Source organism: Brassica rapa, chromosome A04 (assembly GCF_000309985.2).
Source record: "Brassica rapa cultivar Chiifu-401-42 chromosome A04, CAAS_Brap_v3.01, whole genome shotgun sequence".
In the NCBI taxonomy this organism is placed as follows: domain Eukaryota; kingdom Viridiplantae; phylum Streptophyta; class Magnoliopsida; order Brassicales; family Brassicaceae; genus Brassica; species Brassica rapa.
In genome coordinates, this window is record NC_024798.2 from 1,188,378 (window position 1) to 1,214,071 (window position 25,694).

Consider the following 25,694-nt stretch of genomic DNA (forward strand, 5'->3'; position numbering starts at 1 on the left):
ATAAACCGAACCCAAAAACCCAAACCGAATCCGATCCGATAAAAATGAATCCGAACTGATCCAAACCCGACGTAAATATCGAATGGATCTTGTTTTGTGGTATTTCGGGTTATGGGTATTATCCAAACCGAACCCGAATCTAAATGGATATCCGATAGAATCCGAAACATTCAAAACCTCGAAAAGATCTTGTACCAAACATGATCTCAATTCCTAATATGTATCCAAAATACATTAAGAAATATTAAACATCTAAAATACTTATCTATTACATGAAGGTTGGTGGTTCTATTACATGAAGGTTGATGGTTAAAGATGGCCGTTGAATCTTGAAGTATTTATATTTTGATTTTGTTTTCGTTAAACAATGTTTCTCGTTTCATGAGAACTTGGTTTTCGTTTTATGCTTTTATTTATTTGGTTTTCTTTTTATCAGTAAATATGTTTACTTTTCGTTTGATTTTGAATGATCACGGTTGATGTTCCTTATTTTTGAATCGATATTACTTAAGTTTTGGTTACAAAATAGGTACAAATCAGGTATTTTAAAACTGAAGAACCGATTTTACTCATGTTTTGGTTATAAAATAAGTAAAAATCAGGTACTTTTAAACCGAAAAACCGATTGGGACCCGAACCCAAAAGTATATTGGGTTGTACCGGTTCTTTGAAGATTCACTAACCCCGACCCGAACCCGATAGAACCCGAACCAGTCCCAAACCAAACTTTCATATAAACCGAATGGGGCTGTTTTTGATGAACCCGAAAAACCGAAATCCGATTGGATAAAACTGAAACCCGATTGGGACCCCGAATGCCCAGGCCTAGGCTAAACCATAAGAGATTGGCGATACATTTCGTTAAACGCAGAGACAGAAGAAACTTGTTGCTACTTGGTAAAAACAACAATTGTTTACCTTTTCTGTAATACCAGCAATTTTTTTTATTTTATAAATGTAATACCAGCATTTCTTGAATCATTGAATAACTAATACATGTGTGGAATATGTCAATATTTTACATTTTTCTGACAATTTGTGTGAGAAATGGTTGATTGTTTCTTATAAATAAACTATTTTATGAAAGTCAAATTAATATTAATTATTTTATTTTACTAGATTCTGGTTGTATCATCGACTGTTTCTGTAATTAAAAAAAAAAATCTCTTGCATCTTGTAGTCACTCTCCGGCAATCTTGTAGGCAATCTCTTCCATTCTTGGAATGGAGATAAGAGAATGTGGGTAGCCCTCTCCTTGCTATTATGTCATTCATATCATTTTTTAAAAAATTTGTAAGGTTTCATTCCGATCATAAAGTACAAGACATTTGATCTATAGATGTTATAACATACATATAATTTTATATATACTTTTTTTTGGTCAAAGGAGATTTTATAAATGACTACTCTCCATTAAAGGAGGAATTGTTTACAAAAGATGATAACAAAGCCAGAGCCGTGCTTAGAGGCTTTTGAAAAAGGCATTTGTCTAGGGCCCCCAAATTTTGTAGAAATTTTAGGACCCCAAATTACCAAAAAAATACTTTTACATGGTAATTAACATATTCTCTTAATTAGATTTTTATTTTTATTTGAATTTAAATTGAACTTCTGTTTAAAATAATTAGGTTTATGATCATTTTTGATATATTTTAAATAAAACTATAAAGATTCTACTTCTAAAAAACTGTAAATATTTGATCACATTAGTCTTTTCTTTTATATGCTATGAGTTAGATTTATTTTATATATTTATGAGAATTTGATAAAGAAAATATAATTTTCAATATATAGTTTATTGTAGTTAATTTAAATGTTAAGATTTACATTTTTGACAACTACCAACATTTCAATCAAAAATTTATATATTTTATTTATATTACAAATTCATATTTTTTTGTTCATGGTTTAAAAATTTTATTTGATAAAATTTTGGTGAAGAAAATTTAAAAAATGTTTATGTAATAATTCAAAATTTTGAGTATTATATATATATATATATATATATATATTATTAAAAATATATCATGTAAAATATATTTTTGAACTCGCCTCGGGCCTCTGAAAACCTTCGCACGGCACTGAACAAAGCCATCACGGCTAGCAAATTCGCTGCTACAAAAGTCAAGCGAAAAACATAAAAACAGAAGATAAAAGCAGTGATTATACATAAGCAACAAGCATTGCTGAGATGTCCTCGTATCTCAACAACATTAAGCCTAAGCAGTGGAATGACGCCAAAGAGCATACTGAACACAATCAGTGATCTAATGCCTGTGATTGATACCACAACTAGTGTGGGATAAACACTCTTAATAAGGGCTACAATAGCAGTGGTAATTTGGTACCATACATAATTTTATATATACAAGTATCAGTTTTATACCAACAAATGGATCTCTCTCTCTTCACCACACTGAGGTTGCAATAACGGAGAAACTGTTTTTTCAACTTGATCGTTGCAATGCTCATACTAACGTAGACATTATGTATCTTGTTTCATTAGTCTTTGTCTTCTAGACACCGAATATTTCATAACAATTGGTAATTTGATTTAGGTCAGCGGTCAAACATACTGACTGTATCTAGAAAAGCACAAAACATCATTGATACAATAGCTAAATGCGTAAACAAGACCTATGAATATTGAATTATTGATAGAAAATAGAAATATAGCAAGCGACATAGATAACATTTCTCGAGTAAAGTTTTCCAAATACATTTCTCTGAAATGAAACTATTAAACAATGACAACAACAAAAACGAAAGACTGAGCTCTTTCTTTTTGGTGCACATGTATAGTTCGTCATTTTACGACGACAAAGTTTGAAGAAAAGAAAGAATTGGTAAATATATAAAATCAAAGAATATAAACAAGTTGGTAATAGATCATCTAAGCACGACTTTTTCAAATGTTCCCTTTTGTAACTATATATCTCTAAGTACTCGGCGTCTTCCTCCTCATAGCCTCTCTCGATATAACTCTATTCCTCAACTCTCTCTTTCCCTTTTCATCAATATTTGCATTATTTGTCTCAATGGGATCAACCAGCGTTCTCCTCCTTCTCCTCCTAACCGTAGTCCCAGCCGTCTTCGCAGTGACTTACCGGGTCGGTGATGTTTCTGGCTGGACCAGTGGTATTGATTACACGACTTGGGTCACTGGAAAGACTTTCCGGGTCGGTGACACTCTAGGTATATAATTAAATTCTCATTCCTCACTCAAATTAAGTTACTTGAATCACAAGAAACCTGCTTTAACCTATTAAGCAAATTTCTTACTTTCTTTTAACCTAATTAACCTTTCTTAGAAATTAAATTAATTCTTCAAAGATTGTTTATTATTAATCATAAGAAACTATTATATAAAGATATACAATTTAATAAAAAAAACAAACGCTTAAATTTTGAATGAAAGGAAAACTTTAAAATAAATGATTAAATGGAAAATCAACAAAAAAATTAATGTAAAATGCTCAACTAATGAAGCCGAAATGTTTAACTATTGTCATGTATCATTGTATAGAGTTCAAGTACGGTCCTTCACACTCAGTGTCCGTGGTGAATAAAGCTGGCTTCGATGCCTGCGACAGTAGCGGAGCAACACAAAGCTTCTCCGGCGGAGACACTAAGATCGATCTTACAAGAGTTGGAACTATACACTTCATTTGCCCTACTCCTGGTCACTGCCTCGGTGGCATGAAACTCGCCGTTCCCGTCCTTGCCGCCGCTCCATCTCCGGCCACTCCTTCACCAACTTCTTCCCCAAAATCTCCACCGCTTGCCCCTCGCTCTCCGCGTAAACCTAAAACTCCATCTCCACCGGCTTCTCCGCCGGCCAATGGCTCACCGTCAGAGTCGCCCGCCCCTTCGCCGTCCTCGCTGTCTTCAACGACCCCATCTCCGTCAAACGCAGCGTTTAAGGGAGTCATGGTGAGCTATGGAATGATGGCGTTCACCATGTTATTGATGTTTGTTGCCATGAGCTAAATTACATAGTGGAGTACATAACTTTGTTTGCTCAATATTATTTATTTTGGTCTGGATCTTTGTAACTAAACTATCACCTGCTTTTGTTTGTAATGATTTTTCCTTAATTGCCATTTTCTTTTGGAATTGGTAATGGTGCATGTTATGTATAATCATGTTCTACATGATTATGGAGCAAATTACAAAACCATATTCGATTTTGATTTAATAAGATGTCATGTGTTGATTAAGGAAAACACAAGTTGACATATATCTACGCCAAATTAGCGCGTAAAAAAAAGATGGGTTCGAGTTTATTTAAAAACCAAGTTGTATAAAACACAAAGACGTAGTCTAAAAATACCCTTTGTAAACTATAATCTAATCACCATAACCCAACTTGTTATTGGTAAATAGACTGAAATCTATTTCATACAGCAACATAACATTTGACTATTGTTAACTACACGTCTATTCCACTGTTTGAGGGGGCCAGCCAGACCGATTCTAGTACATATTATGATGGGTAAAATCAGACATGATCTCGTCAGTCATTGTAAGAGACCTTATACTATTTTCTCTTCTCGAGATCGTTTATTTGTAAGATGGCAATTGAAGATTTGATGTTCAGCAGAGAGCCCTTGAGATTATTAGCCAAAAAAAAAACGAACTAACAACGTTTTTACAAAGCACACAAAGTTAGAAACAATCACAGACCTGTCCATCACTAACTATGATAAATGAAATACCAGAAGTGAAGATAGAGACTTGCCTTTTTTTATGCTTGTTTGTTCCGTTTGTTGTTTTAGGCTTTATATAGAGTTTCTTGAGGTCTAACTGTTAGATCTTTCTACTTACATCTCTCATAAGCTGTTTGGTACTATTTATTGACTGAGAAGGAGGCTGTATGATGGCATATCTTCAATATATGTTATGTCTTCAACCATTATCTCTCTCTCCAGTTGCCTCCTTGTCGATTTCATTACCGTCTGCGTGTTTATCCACATTTACAAATAGTCATTAGTAAATATGCGACAGAGTAATGCCCCATGTTTCTTCGATTCTAAAACTTCTAGTGACGTTTAGAAAAAAGGTTCCAGAAAGTGCTTACGTTAAATTCCATGTAGGAAGCACGCATGGAGAGCCATTGCTGATCCATTAGCTTGAAGGCAATGCAATAAAGAATGTCAAACGCAGATTCATTCACTGCAAGCAACAACACAAGTCCAAGGATAGACACTCCTTAGTAACCTAACTTGTGTGAAAGACAATAAAATAATTTAATCAACATTGTCTGGTGATTAATGATTACCCGAAAGAAATCTCAAAAATGTTTCGCCAACAATACTTCGTGGTTTCACTGTAAAATTGAAGGGTTATGTATTGTTATTATGCACAGCTAGGATACTGTTACTGAACAGTACTTGACATAAGCATCAAAAGACATGACCAATTAGTAGTTCGAAAGTAATCTGCTTATACTATGTTAGCTAGTTGGCACAAGACTTCTACCAAATGCAAGTAAGAGCATGATCAAAACGGAATATCTATGCAATAAGTAATGTTCATGTACCTGCTTCAAGGCCAAGCATCTGGATAAGCATGAACGTAATATTGATGCCAGCAACGGCAAACGGGTATTCCCACACCGAACGATCCCCAACCTGCTTCCGCAGAAGGTCCTGGAAGGATTTCTACACGAAACAAACAAGTGGCATTTGAGTGACAGAACCGAAATGTCATTGCCTGATATACATGTCATGTGATGGTAACAAAGAAAAACATGTATAGTTTCTTATAAAGGCGTACCGGGAATCTCTTAGCGAAGTACAACAAGTTTTCAAGAGATATGAAACCACCACCCCTGCCAGATGCTCAACAGTCAGTCAAGTGAATATGGATTAATCTAATGATATTAACAATGAGAAGAGAAGGGAGAGCACACCTAAAATCTGTAGATGGATCTTTCCCCTGCCAACCCATTTCCTTCCACTGCTCAGATACAATTCCGTGTAGCTCTTCTTCAGGAAAAACAAGTTTCCAAAGACCCTTCAGAGCTTCCTACAACGCATATGAAGTAGCAACCAATTATTTATATAACACATTTACGAAGCAAGCAAGCATGCAAAAAAGAAAAACACTTTTGAATTTTGAACAGTCCTTTACAAACACAATACCTGATGCTGAGTAATTGAGGTGTCATAAGCTACATCAATGCGGCTCTGCAACCTCTGCAAACACTCCTACAAAAATCAATTAGCAAGGGTATGTTGTGAGCTATTTGAATACACTAAAAGCCCTGTTAGAAAACGTGGCCGTCTAGACACTGTTCGGAGGTTGACCGTGACTATTATGTCCAAATCGGTGTAGCTAGGCGTTGATCCGCGTAAGACCGCCTAATTTTCGCTTTGACCGCTTAGGTTTTTTTCGTCGGTATAAGTTAAAACACGGTTGATTATTTTTTACTCATTGTTGACATATTTTGTGTAATTATTCATTACTAAATAATTACAATTAGCTATCAAACTCTCCATTTACGAATCATAAAAACTGTTTAAAATTATATATAAAAAATATATAAGTATGTCTAAGAGCTTGTATCATCATGTTTAAAATTAGCTAGATATATTATAAATATATTAAATTGTATTTAAAACTAGATCCCACGTAATCTCCATGTACTCTTCCATTTTTCGGTAACTCGTTAGGTTCGAGGTTACACCCCGCCTAGCGTAATTCCAAACAGGGACTAAATGTATCATTTAGTAAACAGTAAACAAGAAAACAGAAGAAAGTGAATACCTGAGCTGGCGTAAGATCTAACGAAGGACGAGAGGCGCCATCTCTTCCCTGAACACAAACACAAGAGAGGCCACGGCCTAACCACGCCGCCGATCCAGCCACAGCCTCAGCTACATACAAAATACAAATGATAATCGTCGAGAAAGTGAGCTCTGGATTAATAAAGCACCGTAGATGGAAAGTCACCAGATGAAGAAGACGAATGGTAAACGTTTCCTCGTTCCAGACCTTGAGAAATCCTCCTCACGGCCACGAACGAGCCTCCTCCTCTATCATCCATCGAATCGAATACAACTCTCGTATTCGTAATCTGATCAACACAGACGCAATGCGAGCGAACAATGTAGAGAGAGAGAGAGAGAGGAAATGAGATTATGATTACCGCCGGGAACGAGCAAACCGGCGTCCGATCGGAGTTTTGTAGATCTCTCGGGGCGTCGCCGGCCCGAGTTTCGGCGGCGATTGAGCGTATCGGACGGCGTAATCGATAGAGATTCGGCCGTTTCATTTGAATATTGCGCGTGTGGTTCAGTCGCTAACGAAACTTCATAACGGAAAATAAATGAACGACGGTCATTTGCTTCTTTCCTGCGTGTATTTAAAAGTAGGAGGACTGGACTCGTCAACGACAATCTTCAACTAATTGATTATTTATTTATTTTAAATATCTAATTTAAAGCATTTATTTATGTTTAAGCAAATATCTGATATGATTAGCAAAATATTGGTCATCTAACACTTTCAATTTGAACTGTTAGACAATATTTTAAAATGATTAAATAAGACAAAAAAAAATATGTAATCAAATATCGATTTCAATCTAGCTACTTTTTCCTCTTTAACAAAGGCAACTAAGTTTTATTTCTTTAAATAGCCCAAAATTATCGAATCTAAACCGAATTCTTTTATTTTACTCTTTTTGAGATTCCACTCGTAGAAATAATAATAAAGTTGTCTTACTTTTTTTTGTAACACTAATAATGTTGTCTTACGAAAAGCTTAATTGACATGCAAGTGCGATCTAGGTCTCGTGGGAAGACAATTTCATGAGGCGTGGGCCAATACTATGGCCGGTATGGTTGAGCTACAGCCGACCCGCGTCTACATTCCCCTTTTCCCTTTTGTTCGTGTGATTAGACTTTCAATTATTAACGTCTTAATGCAAAAAGACTTATTAAATTAAACTAAACTGAACTTTACTCAAATAGTACTTATAAAGCTCGGGAATTGGTCAAAGTCGGTGTAACGAGGCATGACTACTTTTTTCCGACAAAGACTCCGTTTTGCAAAAGCAGTTCCTAGATCCTAAAATTATGTTTCGGTGGTCAAGATATCGTGTATATACATTGAAAATACACCAGGTTTATTTTTCATCAGTTAGATAGATTTAGTACTAGTATAACGCAAACGTGAATCCCAAAAAACTCGAGATCATTAAAGAAAAAAAGCGAAGCTCTGGTTATCAAGATTCAAGAGTTTGTAAAATAACGATTTGCTTAGACATTATAGGTTTCGCGTTTCCAAATTCAGTAAAAAAATATAAGTTTCGGTATTTTGAAATACATTTTAGTAATGCATACTTTAGTTATATTAACGTAGATAATACTTATAATTGTATGCAAAGTCGTGCTGGTGCACCACCAGCTCAAGTATCTTCAGATTCAGGAACTTGATTTAAACACTGTATAAAGTATTTTACCAAAAAAAAAACACTATAAAGTTCATATCGTGCTCTTCATGTCCGATTCCATAATTCATTTTCTTGATGCTACAATTTTTATAATTTCTTAACCACTTTACTTGATGTTTACGCTATATATTTATTATCAGCGAGTCCATGACCTTTGTCTGGTCTAGCTCCATTGCCCTATGCCTCTTCCAACATATTAATTACTCCAAAAAGTCATATTACACTCTAGTAGTCTGTGTCACACACACAAAAAACACACACTCGAACTCTATCATTTTGGGTAGCTTCGTTGATTTGTTGTCACAACCTATGGATTCCACATCCGTGCCCATCATTTTGTCGTCGACTCGAATGAAACTTGGACTCCACATCCTAGGCCTACATTGTCGTAACGTAAACCCAATAATAGAAGCCCATTGTAAAATAATTAAAGGAAAAAAATAGACAGACAACCGAGAAAAGACGGAAACCGACAGTATGTCCCAAGAATCTTTGGCTTTAAGGTACACAAACTATAATGAGAGTAGTGCTCTGCATTCTCAGTGGTGATAGTGGCTCCTGGATGTGAGCACATGAAACAATGCCTTTGGTTTGAAAGGATGCGAGTTAAAATGAAGTTGGAGACTGGAATCTTGAAGGAACGGCTCATGAAGTCCCAAGAAATCTTACCGCAACAGCTTGGATCGTTGGGTGGAAGACAGGTAATCTGAACTCGGAAATAGTTACTGTCGTTTGTCTAGAAATTGCAAGGTCTCAGCTTATTAATTATTTATCTAATTCCATGTAAACCTCCAAAAATTGTAATGCTTGATGACATCAGATAACATTTGTTTTATGGTTTTAATTGTTATTGTATAAATTAAATTTACAACTTTATAACATGTATTCGTTAGGCCAATTCGGTTAAGCTTTTTGTACTAGTTCCCATGATTAAACTTACAAATTCATCTACAAAGTAGATTTCAACTTGAGTAATCGAAAGCAAAACAAAGACCGAGAAAAGTTGAATCAGAATGATTAACGTTATTCGAAGTGATAAGTAAATGATAAAAACAAACAAAAAACTCGAAGAGATTTGATTCAAAGCTAAATGTAACATCGTCTTGAATAGAAACATAGTATTGCAAAACATGATATTGTCAAAACAAAGAAGCCAAATGAATGACAAAAGCATAGGATGATGATATTAACCCTCGATCTGCTCCCTCAACCTCCTGATTGTGCTTCTGACGGTGACAGCACTGGCGGTGTTCATGGTGTAAGCACCACCAGCCTTGACCTTGCCACAATCCTTGCACCCCCAGATACCAACTGCCTTTCGCTTCACTCCGTACTGCACCAAAACCAAACATCACAATTAAACCAACATTTTCAATCTAATTTTAATCAAACCGGATTGAGATTAAGCATAACCAAAAAATAAAAAAAGGTGGATAATGAATTGGTACCTTGCCGCAGAACTCACAGAAGTACTTGCTGTGCTGGCTGACCTCCATCTTCTTAATCTGCTTCCTGATACTCGCTCCATATCGAGTTCCTTAATAAATACAAAAAGTTTCAAATAAATCGAGCTGTAAAGACTAAATCTAACATTACATTTCAGCATGTAAAGAAACGCATCTAAACTATTCCATGTTTCATTCATTTCGATCTTCAATTAGATAATAAACGTTCTACGGCTTTAATCATATTAAACGAAACCAATGACGAGTTGATATAGATGAGAAAGAAACTACAGGAAGAGAAGAATCCTTACCGTACTTGCCGACGATTCCAACCTTCTTCGTTCTCTTCGCCTGTTCAAGCCCAGAAACACAAGAAATAGAGTCAGATCTCCGTAAGAATATGCTAATGACATCATAAACAACGCGTTAAGAGGAGAGATGTTTTCACCATTTCGAAACCGAGGAAGACGAGAGCACCACCGCAGGATATGTGAAAAACCTTAGAGAGGGCTGCTACTCACAGCTAAAACCGTTTTATATATACCAATGATACTAGGGCATCTACTGTAATATGGGCCTAATAAAGTAGGCCCATTAAATATGGGCTTTTCATATCTCTTTAAATTCTAAAAGGATGGGCCAGTAAATTTCTTCTTTTCTTAACTCTCCTCCTTTAACAAACAAGCAATACAGTAAAACATATTTTTACCGTCATGTAAAAAAAGAAAAAAATATAAAGAGATGAGGAAAGGGTGGTGACGTGGCACAATACCACTGAGCATGTGTATCTAACAACCCTAGACCTAAACGCACCGAACTCTCTCTCTCTCTCTCTCCCAAAACCTCCAAGTCCAAAGTATCCGAATCGGTGTTCTTTCTTTCTTTCCATCTCTTCCACTTCACATATGGTAAGTCATTTCTCTCTTTAAGAATCATGATCCGTTAATTCATTTATCGTTATCACTAGATAATGCCACGTGGTAAATTTCTGAGCTTTACTAACTTCACAAGTACTCGACAGCTACTTTCTCTCTTCTGTAATTGAATTCCTGAACCCTTTGAGTTTCAACTCTAGTTTCACTAGCTATGTTCTATAATAAGCTTAGATTCGAACTTATTTATTACATGTTTTGTTCTGGGTCAGGAGTTGATTAGAAAGATAATGGTCGTGGAGATTATGTAAAGACAGCTGTCTTTTTTTATTTGTGATAGCTGCAGTAGACAAAAAACTCGTTTCTCTAGCTAAGTAACTCTCAAATGGATGATGGTGGACATCGTGACAACGGTCGACACAAAGCACCTCAGGGCCAGGTATCTTTATTAATACTTCAGATTTAAGATTTTTTTTTTTGTTTTTTTTTTAATGGTAATGTATCATTGAAGCAGTGGATGATGCAGCATCAGCAGCCGTCGATGAAACAAGTGATGTCGATAATAGCAGAGCGCGACACAGCGATCCAGGAGAGGAACCTAGCTGTATCTGAGAGAAAATCAGCTGTAGCTGAGCGAGACATGGCGTTTCTCCAGCGAGACACTGCCATCGCTGAGCGCAACAATGCCATCATGGAGAGAGACAGTGCTCTCACAGCGTTACAGTACCGTGACAACTCAATGGCTACTTCACGCCAGCACCAACCGCACATGCCTCATCACATGCTTCAGTTAACTGAAAATAATGCATATGAGACCAGAGAAATTGGGACATCACCACCACCTACTACTGGATCCGCCTTGGCATCTGCCAAGCCAAAACGCGGTAGAAAAGTGAAAGAACCAAAGGCAGCTGCTAATAAGAGAGGGCCAAAGAATCAGAGGAAGGTTAAGAAAGAGAACGAGGACGACTTAAGCAAGATAATGTCCCTTGACTACAGCGAAGAAGAAGAAGCAACAGGATCTAAATCGGATTGGAAAAGTGAAGAGATGATGGTGCGGCTTAACCAGGTTGTTTACGACGAGACAACAATGCCACCACCTGTCTGCTCATGCACAGGAGTTCTCAGACAGTGCTACAAATGGGGAAACGGAGGTTGGCAGTCATCGTGTTGCACAACCACACTGTCAATGCATCCGTTACCAGCTCTGCCCAACAAAAAGCATGCCAGAGTTGGTGGAAGGAAGATGAGTGGGAGCGCCTTCAATAAGCTTCTAAGCCGGCTTGCTGCGGAAGGGCACCATGATCTCTCAAGCCCTGTTGATCTGAAGGACCGTTGGGCAAAGCACGGTACCAACCGTTATATTACGATCAAATGATGTGTTGTATTTAGGTGTCAGTTGTTTTATGACACCACCTCTGATCTTTAAATTATATGTACTAAACAAACTCAAGAGGAAAAGAATTGTAATGTGGATTGTATTTATATATTAAGAAAAGTAACCTTAGTAATGATGTTAAAATGCTCAAATCTACTATCTACTTAACTTTTAACCAATGTCATTACGGTGTTGTGTAATATGGTAGATGAGGTAACTAAACAGCTTTGCTAGAGTGATGATGGTACATCACCTGAAGCTCAACAAACAAGCAGAACACATATCTAGTTATTATAACGATTTATGACATGAACATTTTAGGAAGGTTTTGCTATTATAATAAATAAAATAGAGAAACTCCTTTTTAACAGATTAGTTTGTTGAGCACTTGAAAAAAAAAAAGAGAGAGACGAAGAGACAGAACCGTCCAAAAGATGGTTCCATACATTTTTTTGATGCCTAAGTAAATTTATCTAAAATCTTAGACCGGTTAGGTGCAGGAGGTTTGAAATCTTCAATCCTCAGACCTGAGCTCTTGTGAATCTCAACAAAAGCTTCTTCTCCTGCTTCTGACTTTATTGTCTCCAAAACACTCCCAAGAACATCACCTCCTAACCCAAACTCCATCAGACTTCCTGGTTCTTCTCCTCCTTCACGTATTAACCGACCAATCTCTGCCAATGTCACTACTTTCTCTGTCACACTTTTACCAAAGATTTTTCCTAGAAACTCTGCTGCTTTCGGAGCATCATTCACAGCATCCTCCAGGGTTGTCAAAACAGTTTCAAACCTGTCATCATCAAAAGAGCCAACAGGTTTTTTTAAGGAAGAAAAAGACGTGTGATCATCAAAGTGAGATTTCTTTTACTTACCCTTTCACTAGTTGGGCTTCGGTTAAGACGTTGTCAGCAGATTTCACAAGGTTAACAAGGAGCTTTGCCAAGAGATCTCTTTCTTTGTCTTTTCTCTCGAAAGAATCAGTAACCCACAGAGAAATCATTGTTGGGTGGAAAGCTGGTGAATTTATGTCTTTCATGCATAAACCAATCTCCTTCTCATCTCGGGCACTGCACAAGAACACACAGTAATTGAAACTCACCAAAGTACCTTTTCTGAAAATAGGTGAGTACAATAGGCACAAAGAACAGACAGAAACTAACAACAACACTATAATCAGTTAATAAAACTCACATGTGGTAGAAAACTAAACAGCACTCACTTACCAGTCAGTTTATTAACATATTCATCAGATATAATCTATTAAAATCAAGGAACAATGACCATCTTTCGTATTTTTTACCGTCTTTGCATAAAGGAACCAATCCTAGTTTACCTACTTCAAGAATCAATTGTAATCTTAACTGTAAATGAATAAACCTTAATTGATGCAAATTGTCTCTGCGGAGGTTTTTCACAAGAGTGATATGCTCAGTGTAGCAGTATGCAATGACTAACAGATGAACAAAACAAATGACCAGATAGGAAGGATAAATATAGTACCTGTAATATTCCTTAATGGCAGACAAGGACATATCTTGTAACCGTTCCTCGGACAACAAATTTTCTCGAGGGCTGTTTACTGCTGACGATGGTCCTTGCGGTACTTGCCTAGCAGATGACACTTCTGATGACGGCTCAGAAGCACGAGAAAACTCCCTGTGAACATAAGTTGATCCCCGCTCTTGAGGACTTGACCGTCCGTGAGTAACAGGACTTGCAGGTCTTTGTGAGCCAACACCATTCAAACCTCCAGCTGGTCGCCTAGGATCAGACTGCAGAGTATTTGACAATACTGCAGGCTTTCTAAACGACATTCCTTGACCAAGACCACCTTGAGGGCCCAAGGTAATAGGCTCCTCACCTACTGACCTTTGAGACATTGGAACCATCCTAGGCTCATAGGCGGGAGCTGACCTTTCATCAAATCTAATGTCCTGGTTATTATTATAGCCACGACCTTGGGATGGTCCATGATAACCACCCATTTGGGCACTCGGAGGTGACAGCATTCCTCCTCCTCCCCTAGGACTATACTCCATATGCCCTCTTCTTCCTGACACATTCATTGAGGGTCCACGTGAAAGCCTCTTAGCTTGAGTTTGGCGTTCTTGTGCAGCATCTCTGTGCACTTCCTCTATTTTCTTTGGCCCTTCAACCTTCATTCTCTCCTGCCATTTGTTCTTTCTCAGATCGATGGCATTAATTAACATGAACCTCACCCTAGAAGACAATTCTTCTTTGCCTGATAGCATCTTCATTCTGTCAAAATATGCATCTATATGGACCTTAGCTTTGCTATGATCGATCATAACTCCTATCGTACTCATTAGTTTACACAGAGCTTCAATGTTCTCTTCATGTGGATCCTGATCATACCCGAGCAATTTTTGGATGCATGCGTGCATGATCTTCTCAGTCAACATCCTTTTCTTGTATAACTCACCAATAAGTCTAATATTACCGAGCATTCTCCTCCGCACTTTGAGTCTCTTCTCTTCCCTCTCCTCCTCAGTTTGTTCTACTTGTCCTTCTTCGGCAACTCTACTGGCTTCTTCCTCTTCTTTCTCTCCTCTTTCAAATTCCTCCTGACACTTATTGAGTAGCAATCTTTTGAAGGTAACCTTCTCACCGTCCTCATTTAATTCAGGTAACGCCCCAGACAGATGTACACAGAAATCTGCATACATCTCACAGAAGGTAGGCTCCATCAAAGCTTTGTCAAATATCTGTGAGATAACACCAGTAAGCGTAACAACGTTGTCAATATTGACATTTTTAACTTGCTCAAACAGCTTCTCAAAGTTTTGTGGAGTCAGCTTGTTCAAGATGCCCTTTAACTGCCTTTGCTTTGCCTGTTCTTCATCTGTAACAGTACCAACTTGGTATTTTCTCTCAGCTCTGTGCATCACCTGCATAGGAGTATGCGGAGAAGGAAAAAGTCCTTTCTGTTGGAAATTTGAACCTCGTTGCCACCTGTCTAAGTCGTTGTTTCTGCCCATTCCTCCCATCTGACCCACAGGTTGCATCGGTCTAGACATAATCGGTCCCTGCTGCATACGAGGGTTTCTTAGAACTCCTGAGTTTCCTCCTTGGCCAGTTCGGAAACCTGCGTTACCTCCATGTCCTGAGGGAAGAGAACCCTGATTCTTCGCCCACCTATCATCAATCATATTGCTGGGACGTCGACCACTACTACCTTGCCGATCCATAACCTTTCCATGTTCATGATGAGGCGCACCCGTATTAACAAAGATCAAGGCGTTAGCAATATCAGGCGAAACGTCAAAGCCCTCAGGAAGAGCAGTAAACATGTCTGCAAACTTAAGGAGGAAATCGCGGGAGTATTTCTTTTCCGTATTACTGCAGCCGTCTCTGACCTCATCTGCGGAACCTGGCTTTCCCTGCACACTTTCCAGCTTTGGTGTGGAAACATCAGCTGCATCTTCCCAGTTTTCCGGTTCATTTTTCACCGGTTCAGCATCCATGGTGGCCTCAACAACATCCTGAGGTATGGCAGGTGCCAGCTTCTCGTTTGAAACGTCAGAGCTCTCCGAAGGCATTGCAATCTCTTTCTTCTCCTCAGGCCCTTTATAAGCCATATAGAGATCAGCAGTTGTCCCCGCAGCATCTGCTTTCTGATAAATTTCTTTTATTTTCTTCCTTCCTTTGGTAGACGTAGTTCTTCTTATGTTCGATTCAAAAGCAGGTTTATCCTTGGAAAGAGAAGCTGGGGCAGATGTCAAACTATTACTAGAATGTCCAACAGGAACCGTAGATGACTGAGTATGAGTAGAATGTGGAAGCTCGGAGTTTGTATCATCTGCAACTTTAGCTACTTTCTCAGAGTCGGAACTTATGTCTGTGGCACCATCCACCTCATTATGCGCCTTCTCAAGCACGCCTGATACTGTTTCGAGTTTCTCATCAGAAATTACAGACTCTTCAACTTGCTTTCCTGAAATAGTCCGCTCATCACAGTTTAGGTCTTCCGCAGTTTTGTCAATTTTTGTATCTGGTGCGTCAGAAGCTGGAACGTTTTGCTTCTCAAGCCCATTGGTAGCTGGAAGTCGTGAATTTTCCTTAGCAGCAATGGCTTTTGTTTCGAGATCAGATACAGGAGTCTGTCCATGAACCTGGGTGAAGCAGCGCCAATAAAAACAAAGTAATGTTACCAGGTGACAGAAAAAAAAAATTAATGAAGAATTCCTAAAACCAACTGTCCATACCTCAGTTGCATTATGAGAGGGTTCCACCTTACACGTCTGTGTTTGATCTTCAACTGAACTCGACTCATTCACAATTTGCACACTTCCGATCGTAGTTGTTGCAACTGTGACAGTCTCCACAGGTGCCTTTGCTGGTGGAGCAGACGAGTTTGATAATGCGGAGACAGAGCCAGGTTTCGGCTGCTGTAAAGAGTCCAATAAACCTGTCTCGGCCTTCTTTTGTGACAGAGCAACGTTAGTTTCTTCATGTGACCTGGCTTTAGGTGATTCAAGCTTTTCAGAAGTAGCAGCTTGCTTCACTGTTACCCTCCCAGGTGCAGGGAAAGCAGATGATGTCACATGTGCTTTCACAGATGAAGAATCAGATGAAACATGTGGAGCAGTGTGAGCAGATTGGTTGGTAAACTGTACCCTCTGAGACCCATCAACAACTGGAAATTGAAATCTTGGTGCCTGAGCGGATGACATTGGACCACTGTTGAAGGGTACAGAAGCTGGAGGGTATATCATGGGACTGGTGTTAAAAGAGGTTTGAATAACATTAAGTGGTCGTGGAGCAAATGCTGACACTGGATGTGATCTGGGAGGTGTGTTAGGATGCGATTTAGGACCTTGTGGTTGGCCATCTTGATGCGGGTCACCGCGTCCACCAAGTCTCAGCTCTTCATGCGTGTCGGGATGTGTAATCTTGACGGGTGTTGTCTTACGTCCCCCACCATATTTCCCTCCTTGCTGCTGGGGATATTGCGGGCTCATACCCACACCCACGTGGCCCATCTGAGGATGAATCTGAGCACCCATTGGAGCCGCAAAACCATGTCCCTGCGCCTGATGCATCATACCCTGATGGTGCATGGGGTGCGATGGGAGACCTTGAAAAAACACTTGCTGCTGGATCTGAGGTGTGTTTCCCATAGGTAACCCCATAGGCATTGGCATCTGAAATGAGGTTGGAGCCACATTGGGAGGCTGCATGTGCATATTCGGCGGGGCACCGAAATGCACAGGGTGAGGAACCTGCGGATGCTGCTGATAAGGTGTCTGGACGGAAGGCATCCGGATATGCGTAATTGGAGACTTATGCGTTTGGCTTAGAGGGGACATATGATGGACTTGCACATCTGCTTTATCGCTTGACGGATTGCGCCCCTCTTTCCGCATCACTTGATTATCTGCAGCCTTATTTGGAGAGTTATTTTTCGGTACAGAAACTGGCACGTTCGGTGCTGCTTTTAAAGAAGCTTGCTGCATCTGCAAACAAAGTGTCACAAACGAAAAGACAAAATTCAATAAAAGTCATCAAACTAATGTTCAGACTCTAAATAAAAATCATGTGGTCTAGAAACAGCCCCCATTAATAGCAAATGCAAAACACTACCTGTGCACGTTTCTGCTCATCCATATTAGGAGGCGCTGAGCTAGTTCGAGCAGGAATCTAGAAAAACCAAACATCGCAGATGTTTCAGGTATTGATCAAACAAATCAAACAAACAAACAAAAAGGAAGGAACAACAGAAGCATATACCTTCATCAAATCAGGACCAAGTGACCCAAACTGAAAAGCAAACGCTTTAGAAGGGTCTCCAGAGACTGCTGCCACACAAAAAAAATCACACATTTATAAGATGTACAAGAGAATGAATCTATTACACAGAGAATAAAAACAGTCATCATACGTTTAGCTGTGTTCTGAGCCTCATTGCTCTTGGAATTCACAGCAGGAGACTGCGAAGTTGGAGCCTTTGGAATAGCTCCACTAATAGAATTCCCCGGTCCACCAATAACCGGTTCACCAGACGCTCCTGTAACTCCAAAAAAGGGTGAGCTAAACCAAAACTAAGCAACACAAACACACACACACACACACAGAGATCATACATACCTTGAGAGCGAGATTGTACATTGGGAGGACCGTTGTGATTGTTTGAATGATGATTCACAGGAGGCAGATTCACCCTAGGCTGATGCTGATGCTGCTGCCCTCCTCCTTGAGCCTTCTTAAAACTAACAATACACACACACAAAAGGTTAAAACTTTTCATCTCGAGAAATTGAAAATCTAATCGATTCGAATACCTGCGATTAGAGGGATCGACAGTAGCGGAAGAGGCGGGAGCAGGTCCGGCGCCGGCTCCGGCTCCCCTTCCGTAACCGGCGGCGGAAGATCGGTGCGGCTGTTGCTGCTGCTGCTGCTGTTGGTAGCCGGCGGATCGCCCAGTTCGCCGATATTGTTGATTATCGGAGGGGCGTGGTTGGTTGTAGGACATCTCGAATCAAACCCTAATCGTCGTCGCAGTTTTGGGTCGAAGCTAATCCTAAAGCTATGTGAAGGAGTGAAACGATGGTGAGGGAGATAAAATTAGGGTTTTATTGGACGGACTTGATTTTAGGAACAAGAAAATAGAAAGAGATGAAGGAGAATAAAAGTGAGCGATTTGTTTTAGTGAAACTAAGTCTCGGGCTTGATTGAAAATAATGTGAGACTTGAGGGGTATATTTGTTAATTTGTAAAGTTTACTTGTAGCCTTCGGTCAATGCAAAGAACATATCAAAGTAGAGAGGTTTCAGGAGATCGCGATAATAACTGTTCGTTACAAATATTTCGAGAGAGAGAGAGAGAGAGAGAGAGAGAAAACAAATTCTAAAATCAAATCTTTGATAGAAATATTAAAATTATTATTTTTACCTTACATTGATTTAGAGAAAGAAAAAAACACTGGAGATATTGTTTATTATGTCGGTTGTATTTGTATATATATAAAGTGTGCGTTGACAAATGTTTGATTTTCCACGTAAAACAAATAAATGCTTTAATAAAAAAAACAAATAAATGGATACTGAAAATTTGAAAATAACTTTTATTAAATTCGAGATGACATATGATAGATTATTATCATTATTCGTAAATACTTAATAATGACACGTATGGAAAGAAAGAACGTCTATACTTTCACACTTATAATAATCTAAAATTACAAAATTGTTTTTTAGAAGATATAGCCAGTGTTTTTATAGAATAAATAAAACAATGAAAGAACTCTTCTCCGATGTACACCGCAAAACTAGGCATGTTAAATGAAAAATTAAGTACATGTTCAAATTACAATGAACCAAAAAACATTCATCTGTATGTGATATGCTCCATATGCAGGCTTTATGATTTTAAGTTTAACTAGTGATTTATACGGGGTTTCTTAAGAAAATAGTGTGCTATATAACGAATTTTTTTTCAATTTCAAGTTGAGACGTCAAATCATACATTTGAAACTGAATATATACGCATTCTTTGTCCATATGGTTAGGTGGTCTCGGCTTTTAGCTATGAGTTACTATATTCATTGCGTACATATAGCATAAGCTTACTCTTAGTAGGAAGTTAGGTAATCTCTTTCTGTGACCCAATTGGGTGGTTTAATTTATTTTGTTTTGTGTACATAAGAATTTACTTTTAAGAGTATTTACCGATATATCCAATTGTTTTTGTTTTGTTTTGCCTGTTAAAAATGATTACAAAACACTACATTTCCATGTAAGTATTGTAAGTAGAAAAAATCTTTGATCTCTTGTAGACGTATTTTTTTCTATGACCTGAAGTTTATCTTTGATACAAGAACGGAAACCCATTATGATACTAATGGGTCTTAGTGGGCTACGTGTTCTTACGGGAGAAGCCCATCTAATAAAACATTTTTTTAGAATGAAATTTTGATTTTTATGAAATATAATGGGGCAAGTCTAGTTATACTATTTTACGGCACGTATTTAAAAACATCCCAATGCACATTATCATATGTGCTTAGTGCATGCAATGAAAAACGATGATCTTGTTATCTTGATTCCATTTGTATTATTCACAACTTGTCTTTAGTTTAGAGAGAATTTTTTGATAGCGGAACCACATTGCAAAGTTAGTATTCTGTCCACAAAATATACTGAAGCTTTCCTGGATCACATTTATTTACCCTTTCCTGGCCGGATTTTTTCAGAACTATGGACAAGATGTTGAAGAGAACATCTTCAAGGAGCAAGCTAATATGCAGCTCTGAAACAAGTTTCCAACTTTTCGAATCAGCCCGAGTTTATCTAGTGGACGTGGTTTGGCTGCTCTGTACTCGTTTACCGGTGGTCTTCAGGTACGGGTCTCACCACTCTTCCACATTATCAAAATCATAATCATTATTATCGGATCGAGCGAAACGGCCAGGAGTGGGAATCTAGTTAGCGGGTTTGGAGTGGACTTTCTTAATTCTATGTGAACGGATTTGAGCTTAGGAAGAATAAGTGGATCAGTTGGGGATGGCGGTAAACCCCAACAGGTGCGGTCTGTTTTGATTTCCCAAGTTTCAGTCTGACTGTTCGAAGAAAGAAGTGTCACGTGGTCTTCAAATCTGTGTGTCGGTGCCTATTTTGAGAAGGAAACAAAGATGCAGTGCTTGGCTTGGCCTTGGTTAAGTCGACATCGTTGGCCGCGTATCTCCGGTGACGATAGGGACCAATTTCGGTCCCTTGAACCGAGATTCTTTCCCTCCAACTGCTTTTTGTGTATTTTTCCATGTAATAATCGATAAGCCTAGTCTATTTTTGAAGATCGCTGTTTCTCCTACGGCTAACCGGAAGCCGTCTTGTTCCGGTATTCACTCTCGGGTTTGTGGCTACCTTTTTTATATAAAATATTTAGTTAAAAAAAAAAAAAAAAAAAAAAAAAAAAAAAAAAGTTTCCAACTTGTAGGCATCCACAAACAAACTCAATGCTTCCACAAAAGTGCCTAAAACTAACAAGGTAGCAAATTTTGTAAACTAGTTTTTAAAGAAAGCAAGTGAAACACAGACAGAGAAAATACTAAGATTCAATGTAACTCAAAACTATTATTGTTTAATATCAGCATGAAGAGAGAAGTCAAGAGCAAAGTTTAAACAAAACACGAATGTAAGTCGACATTGTGAAATCCCTGAGTCAACATCTAAGATAAAGATCCCCTTATTTTGATATACATATGTTAAGTTAATAGACGACTGTGAGTTCTCACGTGATCTACCTTCTTTTATAAGAAAGAGCAATACAAGACGTGAGCTCTTTTATGTACTAGATTATATGTCCTTGTTTGTCAATGTGAGTTAACATCTAAGATTTTATATTGGCACTTTTCCTCTATAGAAACTGATTTGCCTTGGGTAGCAAGTTCGAAGCCCTATCTTTCAACAAAGCAAAGAGACAACCATGTCTATTCAAATGTCCTGGAGGAGCTAATTTACCTCGATTACAACAGAAACCTGAATAATTTTGTATTTAATAACCATGTTAAATAAAATTCTTACAATTTATATGTCTAAACCCAAACCAGCATTTGATTACTTATTCATGCCATAACATACCTTTACTAATTAAAATTTTGAAATTCATACTTAAACTAAGAGTCGATAAAAAAATACATATCACAACTCCTATCGCATGCCAAAACATACCTTAACTAATCAAAAATTTGAAATTTATGCCTAGTCTTTATAAGTCAACGTTAATCCTAATCTATACTATTGTTTGCGCGACGAAGCTTTCACGTTAAAAATTCGTTTGAATTTATAAATCAGTTTGTTACAACTAGTTTTTAACGTGAGAGCTCTGTTATGAGAAATTACTTCGCAAATAATAGTATAGATTGAGATTAGCGTTGATTTCTAAAGACTAGACATAAATTTTAAATTTTTGATTAGTTAAGGTATGTTTTGGTATGCAATAAGAGTTGGGCTATATTTTTTTTATCGACCCCTAATTTAGACATGAATTTTAAATTTTTGATTAGTGAAAATATGTTTTGATATGCAGTAAAAATTGGGGTATGTATTTTCTCAGTAATCCCTAGTTCGGGCATCAATAAGCCGTTTTCCGGCTAATTTTGCTTCGGAGAGTTCAGGAGATTCACGGGCCCTACGAATGTAAATATCATGGACCTATCTTACATTTAAAGGCTTGGGTTATTCGCAAACTTTTAATGAAGTTGTACTTGGGTTTTAAAGTCGAGATAAGATATTGATACTTGTGTCATAAGTGATTGAGTGATTCTAGTCAACAGCTTTGTGGGTCTATGCATTGAAGTGGACTAGAGAGTAGCAAAATGTAAAAACCAAGATAATCTTTTCTAAGGTGAAGACAAAAACAAAGTCAAAACATGTCGCACTCTTCTTTACTCAACATAATTCAAGTGTCAAGATTCAGTTAATTTCAAAAATTGACTGCCGCATTAATAATTACAGTATTGAATGATTAGTTCAATGACCTTTGACAATATCAATATAGCATAGTACTAGTAAATATCGACTAGCTACCGTGGCTCCGTTCTGTATGTTTATTAGGTCCAACCTGATCCCGGTTTGGTCGAAACTATTTTGAATTTAGCTTTGCTTTGATCTTGTTGTATGAGTTCAAATACAGTTTACAATTAAAAGACATAACAAACTTGGATTTGGTCAGCTTTGACCAGTCCTAACAAGATTAGGCATATATGATAATAATAATTGATTGATAATAATTGATTATAGTCAGTCAGTCAACCCTAAAAATGATTGATCAGAATCGGATCAGGATTGCAACACTATCACTTGTGAGTTGTGACATTGATAAAGAATCAAAGATGTCATTCATATGTAGTACGATAATAATCTTTTAATTTGTACGCCGAAGAAAAGCATTTTCATAAGAAAAAATATAATGACACTACATTGCTTCTCCTAATATTATTCTACGGACAAGACTTTGCTCCATCAAACAAAATACAACCATGAAAGAAAAATATATTACAAAATAAAAGAAAGCTAAAAGTACTTGTAACTACTTTCTCTTTGATTATTATTCACCACAAGCCAAATAAATAGCTTGAATTTAGAAAAATCCATGAATCTTTAGGAATCACGAGGATACATACGTAATTTACTATTGGCACCAGTCAAACATTGACCAGACTGCCCCACCAGAAACTCAACGGCGGTGATGAACTCTACCTAAATCCACGAGCTTCTTCGATCTATTCCCACAAAACGACGCCGCTTCCGCGATATGCGGCTTTTCCAACACCGTTACCTCGCCGGCACTTCCGACAACCTCCGATGGAAATCTAGTTTTCCGTTTAAACGGACAGTGAGGCTTAGCTCTCACCAACGGACTCAAGCAGAACCCGATCCCCGCCGCAATCTTCCTCCTCCCCGGAGTTTTCACCGCCGGTGTTCTCCTCGAACTCCCCGGCGTTTCCTCGATTGTTTCCGACGGTGGCTCGCTCTCATCTCTAGCGGGAGACATTCCACGACAGAACACTCTTTGTGGTCGACGATGGCCGGAGATAGCGTCTTCAATGTAGCACGCGGTGGCCGGTTGCTTCTTGGAACGTACGGTGGAGAGAAAGGAAGAAAACCACGAAGACTCCGAACCGTCGCATGAGAATCTAGAAACCGGTTTACGATCCGAACCGTAATTTATCGAAACCGGTTTACGATTGCAACCGTAATCTTCAGATCTTGCTCTGAATAGATTAGAGATTCTCGAAGCTTTACCTCCTTTCGACTTAGACGATCGATGCGACTCGAAGTCTTTGCATGAGAATCCGAGATCCACCTGAGGCGCGGCGAGGAACCGGCGATCTCCCCCTCCGGCGTCGGATTTTCTACCGGTTACGTAAGGAGAGACAGAGCGAGGGAAGATCAGAAGCGGAGGTGGTTTATTAGATTTCCGCGACTGGCGGTTGTTGTTATCTTCGGCGGCGGCGTAAGCGGCGAGGGAGAGGAGACGTTCACGGAGACAAGAAGCGCAGACGCCACCGAGGTTGCTGGTGAAATCGACGGTGTGTCGTTTACACCTCATCGGAGGGAAAGGGAAAATGGAGTTTCGGGGAGAGAAGTGATGTTTTGTTTGCGGAAAGCTTTTTTTTTCAGTCGCCGAAAGTTTCGGTGAGTTATAGTGATGTGACAGCCTGTTAGATGAGGAGGATCTGGTGGTAAAGATTTTGTCTTCTTCTAATAAGATCTATCTGTTTTTAGATAGAGAGAGAGAAATGACTTGGAGGAGAGAGATAAAGCATTCTTTGTTCTGTCGGGATAAAGACAGTACCTACGAGAACCACTCAGAACAGCCCTATGCCCCTCTAATACTTCCTCTTTTCATATTAAATTTTCATTAATATTTATATTTTATCTCTAATTAATAATATTTGAAAAATTAATGTTTTAAGAAAAAAAGACTATTATAGCACCAAACCAAGTTTTTGTTCCCAAAGTAGCACTCAAAGTTTAAAGTCACAAAAATAGGTTTCATTAAAGAGGTAAATATACATTTATACCCCTTGGGTTAATTAATCCAAACCTTAGAGTTTAGAGTTAAGGGGTGGAGTTTTAAAATTAAGGTTTAAAATTTTATAAAAAATAAATACTAAAATAAAAAATAAAAATTTTAAAAACAGTTTCAAAAAGTATTTTTAAATTATAAAAAGAAAATTTGAAAAAAAAATAAAAAATAAAAAAAAATAAAAAAAAATAAATTATAAAAATTTCGAATCTGAAAACATATAATCTGAAACTATAAAAAAAAAATTTTTATTTTTTTTATTTTTATTTCTTTTATTTTTTTATTTATTTTTGTTTGTTTATTTAATTTTAAACCAAGGGTATTAGGGATATTTTACCCTTTAATGAATGTCATTTTTGTGACTTTCTCCTTCTAATGCTATTTTTGAGACATAAACTTCAAAATGTGCTATTATTGACAATTGCCCATGTTTTAATTTTATCACATACTTTTTTTTCCTAATAAATATCACACCATTTGTCTATGTATATTCTATATTATGCTTAAATTTTAAAATAAAATACAGAAATCAAATTCAAAATTTTAATTTTTCAAATACAATAAAATTATAAAAACATAATTTTAAAAAATACAGAAAGAGTACATTATTTATATAATTAATAAATAAAATTAAAATTTATCAAACATATACATCAAAAGCAATTTCTAGTTAAAAAAAATTAAAAAAAAAGAACTGGAATTTTAAAGGACATTTCAAATACATATTATTTATTATTTTTGGTAAAATTTGTAAAAAACTACGTTATAATCTTTTCTTAATAATTTAAATAAATTAAATATCAGAAATTCCGAAAGATACGCAACTAGTACTATAAGTTAACGTTTCTTGTATTTCATTCAACGGTTTACCATTAAAAAATATTTATCCATTTGCATTTAGTCAATTACCATCAACTTTGTCATCATTATTTTAAACAAACGTGATTAATACTTGTTAGTTTCTGCTTCTTGCAGAAGGATAATCT

The 25,694-nt window shown here is 37.6% G+C and overlaps 6 protein-coding genes and 1 long non-coding RNA gene across 19 annotated transcripts; 3 read left to right on the top strand and 4 right to left on the bottom strand.

The window, feature by feature from the left end:
* Positions 1-2,777: 2,777 nt before the first annotated feature.
* Positions 2,778-4,116, top strand: LOC103862895 (uclacyanin-3). Its single transcript, XM_009140601.3, has 2 exons — positions 2,778-3,195; positions 3,527-4,116. The coding sequence occupies exons 1-2, from the start codon at positions 3,039-3,041 to the stop codon at positions 3,988-3,990; spliced, it is 621 nt and encodes a 206-aa protein (XP_009138849.1). The 5' UTR covers positions 2,778-3,038; the 3' UTR covers positions 3,991-4,116.
* Positions 4,117-4,584: 468 nt separating this feature from the next.
* LOC103862896 (ELMO domain-containing protein A) lies at positions 4,585-7,529 on the bottom strand. Of its 2 annotated transcripts, XM_033290035.1 has the most exons (10): positions 7,154-7,529; positions 6,958-7,081; positions 6,771-6,881; positions 6,147-6,214; positions 5,915-6,030; positions 5,779-5,833; positions 5,543-5,663; positions 5,282-5,329; positions 5,081-5,175; positions 4,585-4,958 (listed from the first exon to the last, which is right to left on the bottom strand). In XM_033290035.1, exons 1-10 carry the CDS (start codon positions 7,277-7,279, stop codon positions 4,854-4,856), a joined length of 969 nt encoding a protein of 322 aa, XP_033145926.1. In that variant the 5' UTR covers positions 7,280-7,529; the 3' UTR covers positions 4,585-4,853. The 2 variants fall into 2 exon arrangements, with proteins under 2 accessions (XP_033145926.1, XP_009138850.2); XM_009140602.3 differs by having other exon boundaries at positions 6,147-6,212; positions 6,772-6,881; positions 6,958-7,529.
* A 694-nt stretch (positions 7,530-8,223) lies between these two features.
* LOC117133558 lies at positions 8,224-9,618 on the top strand. The gene is made up of 2 exons (XR_004457437.1): positions 8,224-8,461; positions 8,492-9,618. It is a non-coding gene; the product is annotated as an uncharacterized LOC117133558 (long non-coding RNA).
* On the bottom strand, positions 9,509-10,478 carry LOC103862897 (60S ribosomal protein L37a-2). The gene is made up of 4 exons (XM_009140605.3): positions 10,355-10,478; positions 10,218-10,257; positions 9,910-9,998; positions 9,509-9,794 (listed from the first exon to the last, which is right to left on the bottom strand). Exons 1-4 carry the CDS (start codon positions 10,355-10,357, stop codon positions 9,648-9,650), a joined length of 279 nt encoding a protein of 92 aa, XP_009138853.1. The 5' UTR covers positions 10,358-10,478; the 3' UTR covers positions 9,509-9,647.
* A 197-nt stretch (positions 10,479-10,675) lies between these two features.
* On the top strand, positions 10,676-12,308 carry LOC103862898 (protein BASIC PENTACYSTEINE6). 11 transcript variants are annotated; one of them, XM_009140608.3, is made up of 3 exons: positions 10,676-10,814; positions 11,119-11,217; positions 11,290-12,300. In XM_009140608.3, exons 2-3 carry the CDS (start codon positions 11,164-11,166, stop codon positions 12,154-12,156), a joined length of 921 nt encoding a protein of 306 aa, XP_009138856.1. In that variant the 5' UTR covers positions 10,676-10,814; positions 11,119-11,163; the 3' UTR covers positions 12,157-12,300. The 11 variants fall into 11 exon arrangements, with proteins under 11 accessions (XP_009138856.1, XP_033145930.1, XP_009138854.1 ...); XM_033290039.1 differs by having other exon boundaries at positions 11,305-12,300; XM_009140606.3 differs by having other exon boundaries at positions 10,678-10,814; positions 11,051-11,217.
* Positions 12,309-12,425: 117 nt separating this feature from the next.
* LOC103862900 (eukaryotic translation initiation factor 4G) lies at positions 12,426-18,797 on the bottom strand. 2 transcript variants are annotated; one of them, XM_009140613.3, is made up of 9 exons: positions 18,459-18,797; positions 18,265-18,386; positions 18,059-18,184; positions 17,908-17,975; positions 17,761-17,817; positions 16,383-17,633; positions 13,657-16,289; positions 13,029-13,223; positions 12,426-12,946 (listed from the first exon to the last, which is right to left on the bottom strand). In XM_009140613.3, the coding sequence occupies exons 1-9, from the start codon at positions 18,647-18,649 to the stop codon at positions 12,616-12,618; spliced, it is 4,974 nt and encodes a 1,657-aa protein (XP_009138861.1). In that variant the 5' UTR covers positions 18,650-18,797; the 3' UTR covers positions 12,426-12,615. The 2 variants fall into 2 exon arrangements, with proteins under 2 accessions (XP_009138861.1, XP_009138862.1); XM_009140614.3 differs by having other exon boundaries at positions 12,616-12,946; positions 17,908-17,972.
* A 4,276-nt stretch (positions 18,798-23,073) lies between these two features.
* On the bottom strand, positions 23,074-24,588 carry LOC103862901. Its single transcript, XM_009140615.3, has one exon. The coding sequence runs from the start codon at positions 24,226-24,228 to the stop codon at positions 23,353-23,355; it is 876 nt and encodes a 291-aa protein (XP_009138863.1). The 5' UTR covers positions 24,229-24,588; the 3' UTR covers positions 23,074-23,352.
* Positions 24,589-25,694: the final 1,106 nt, after the last annotated feature.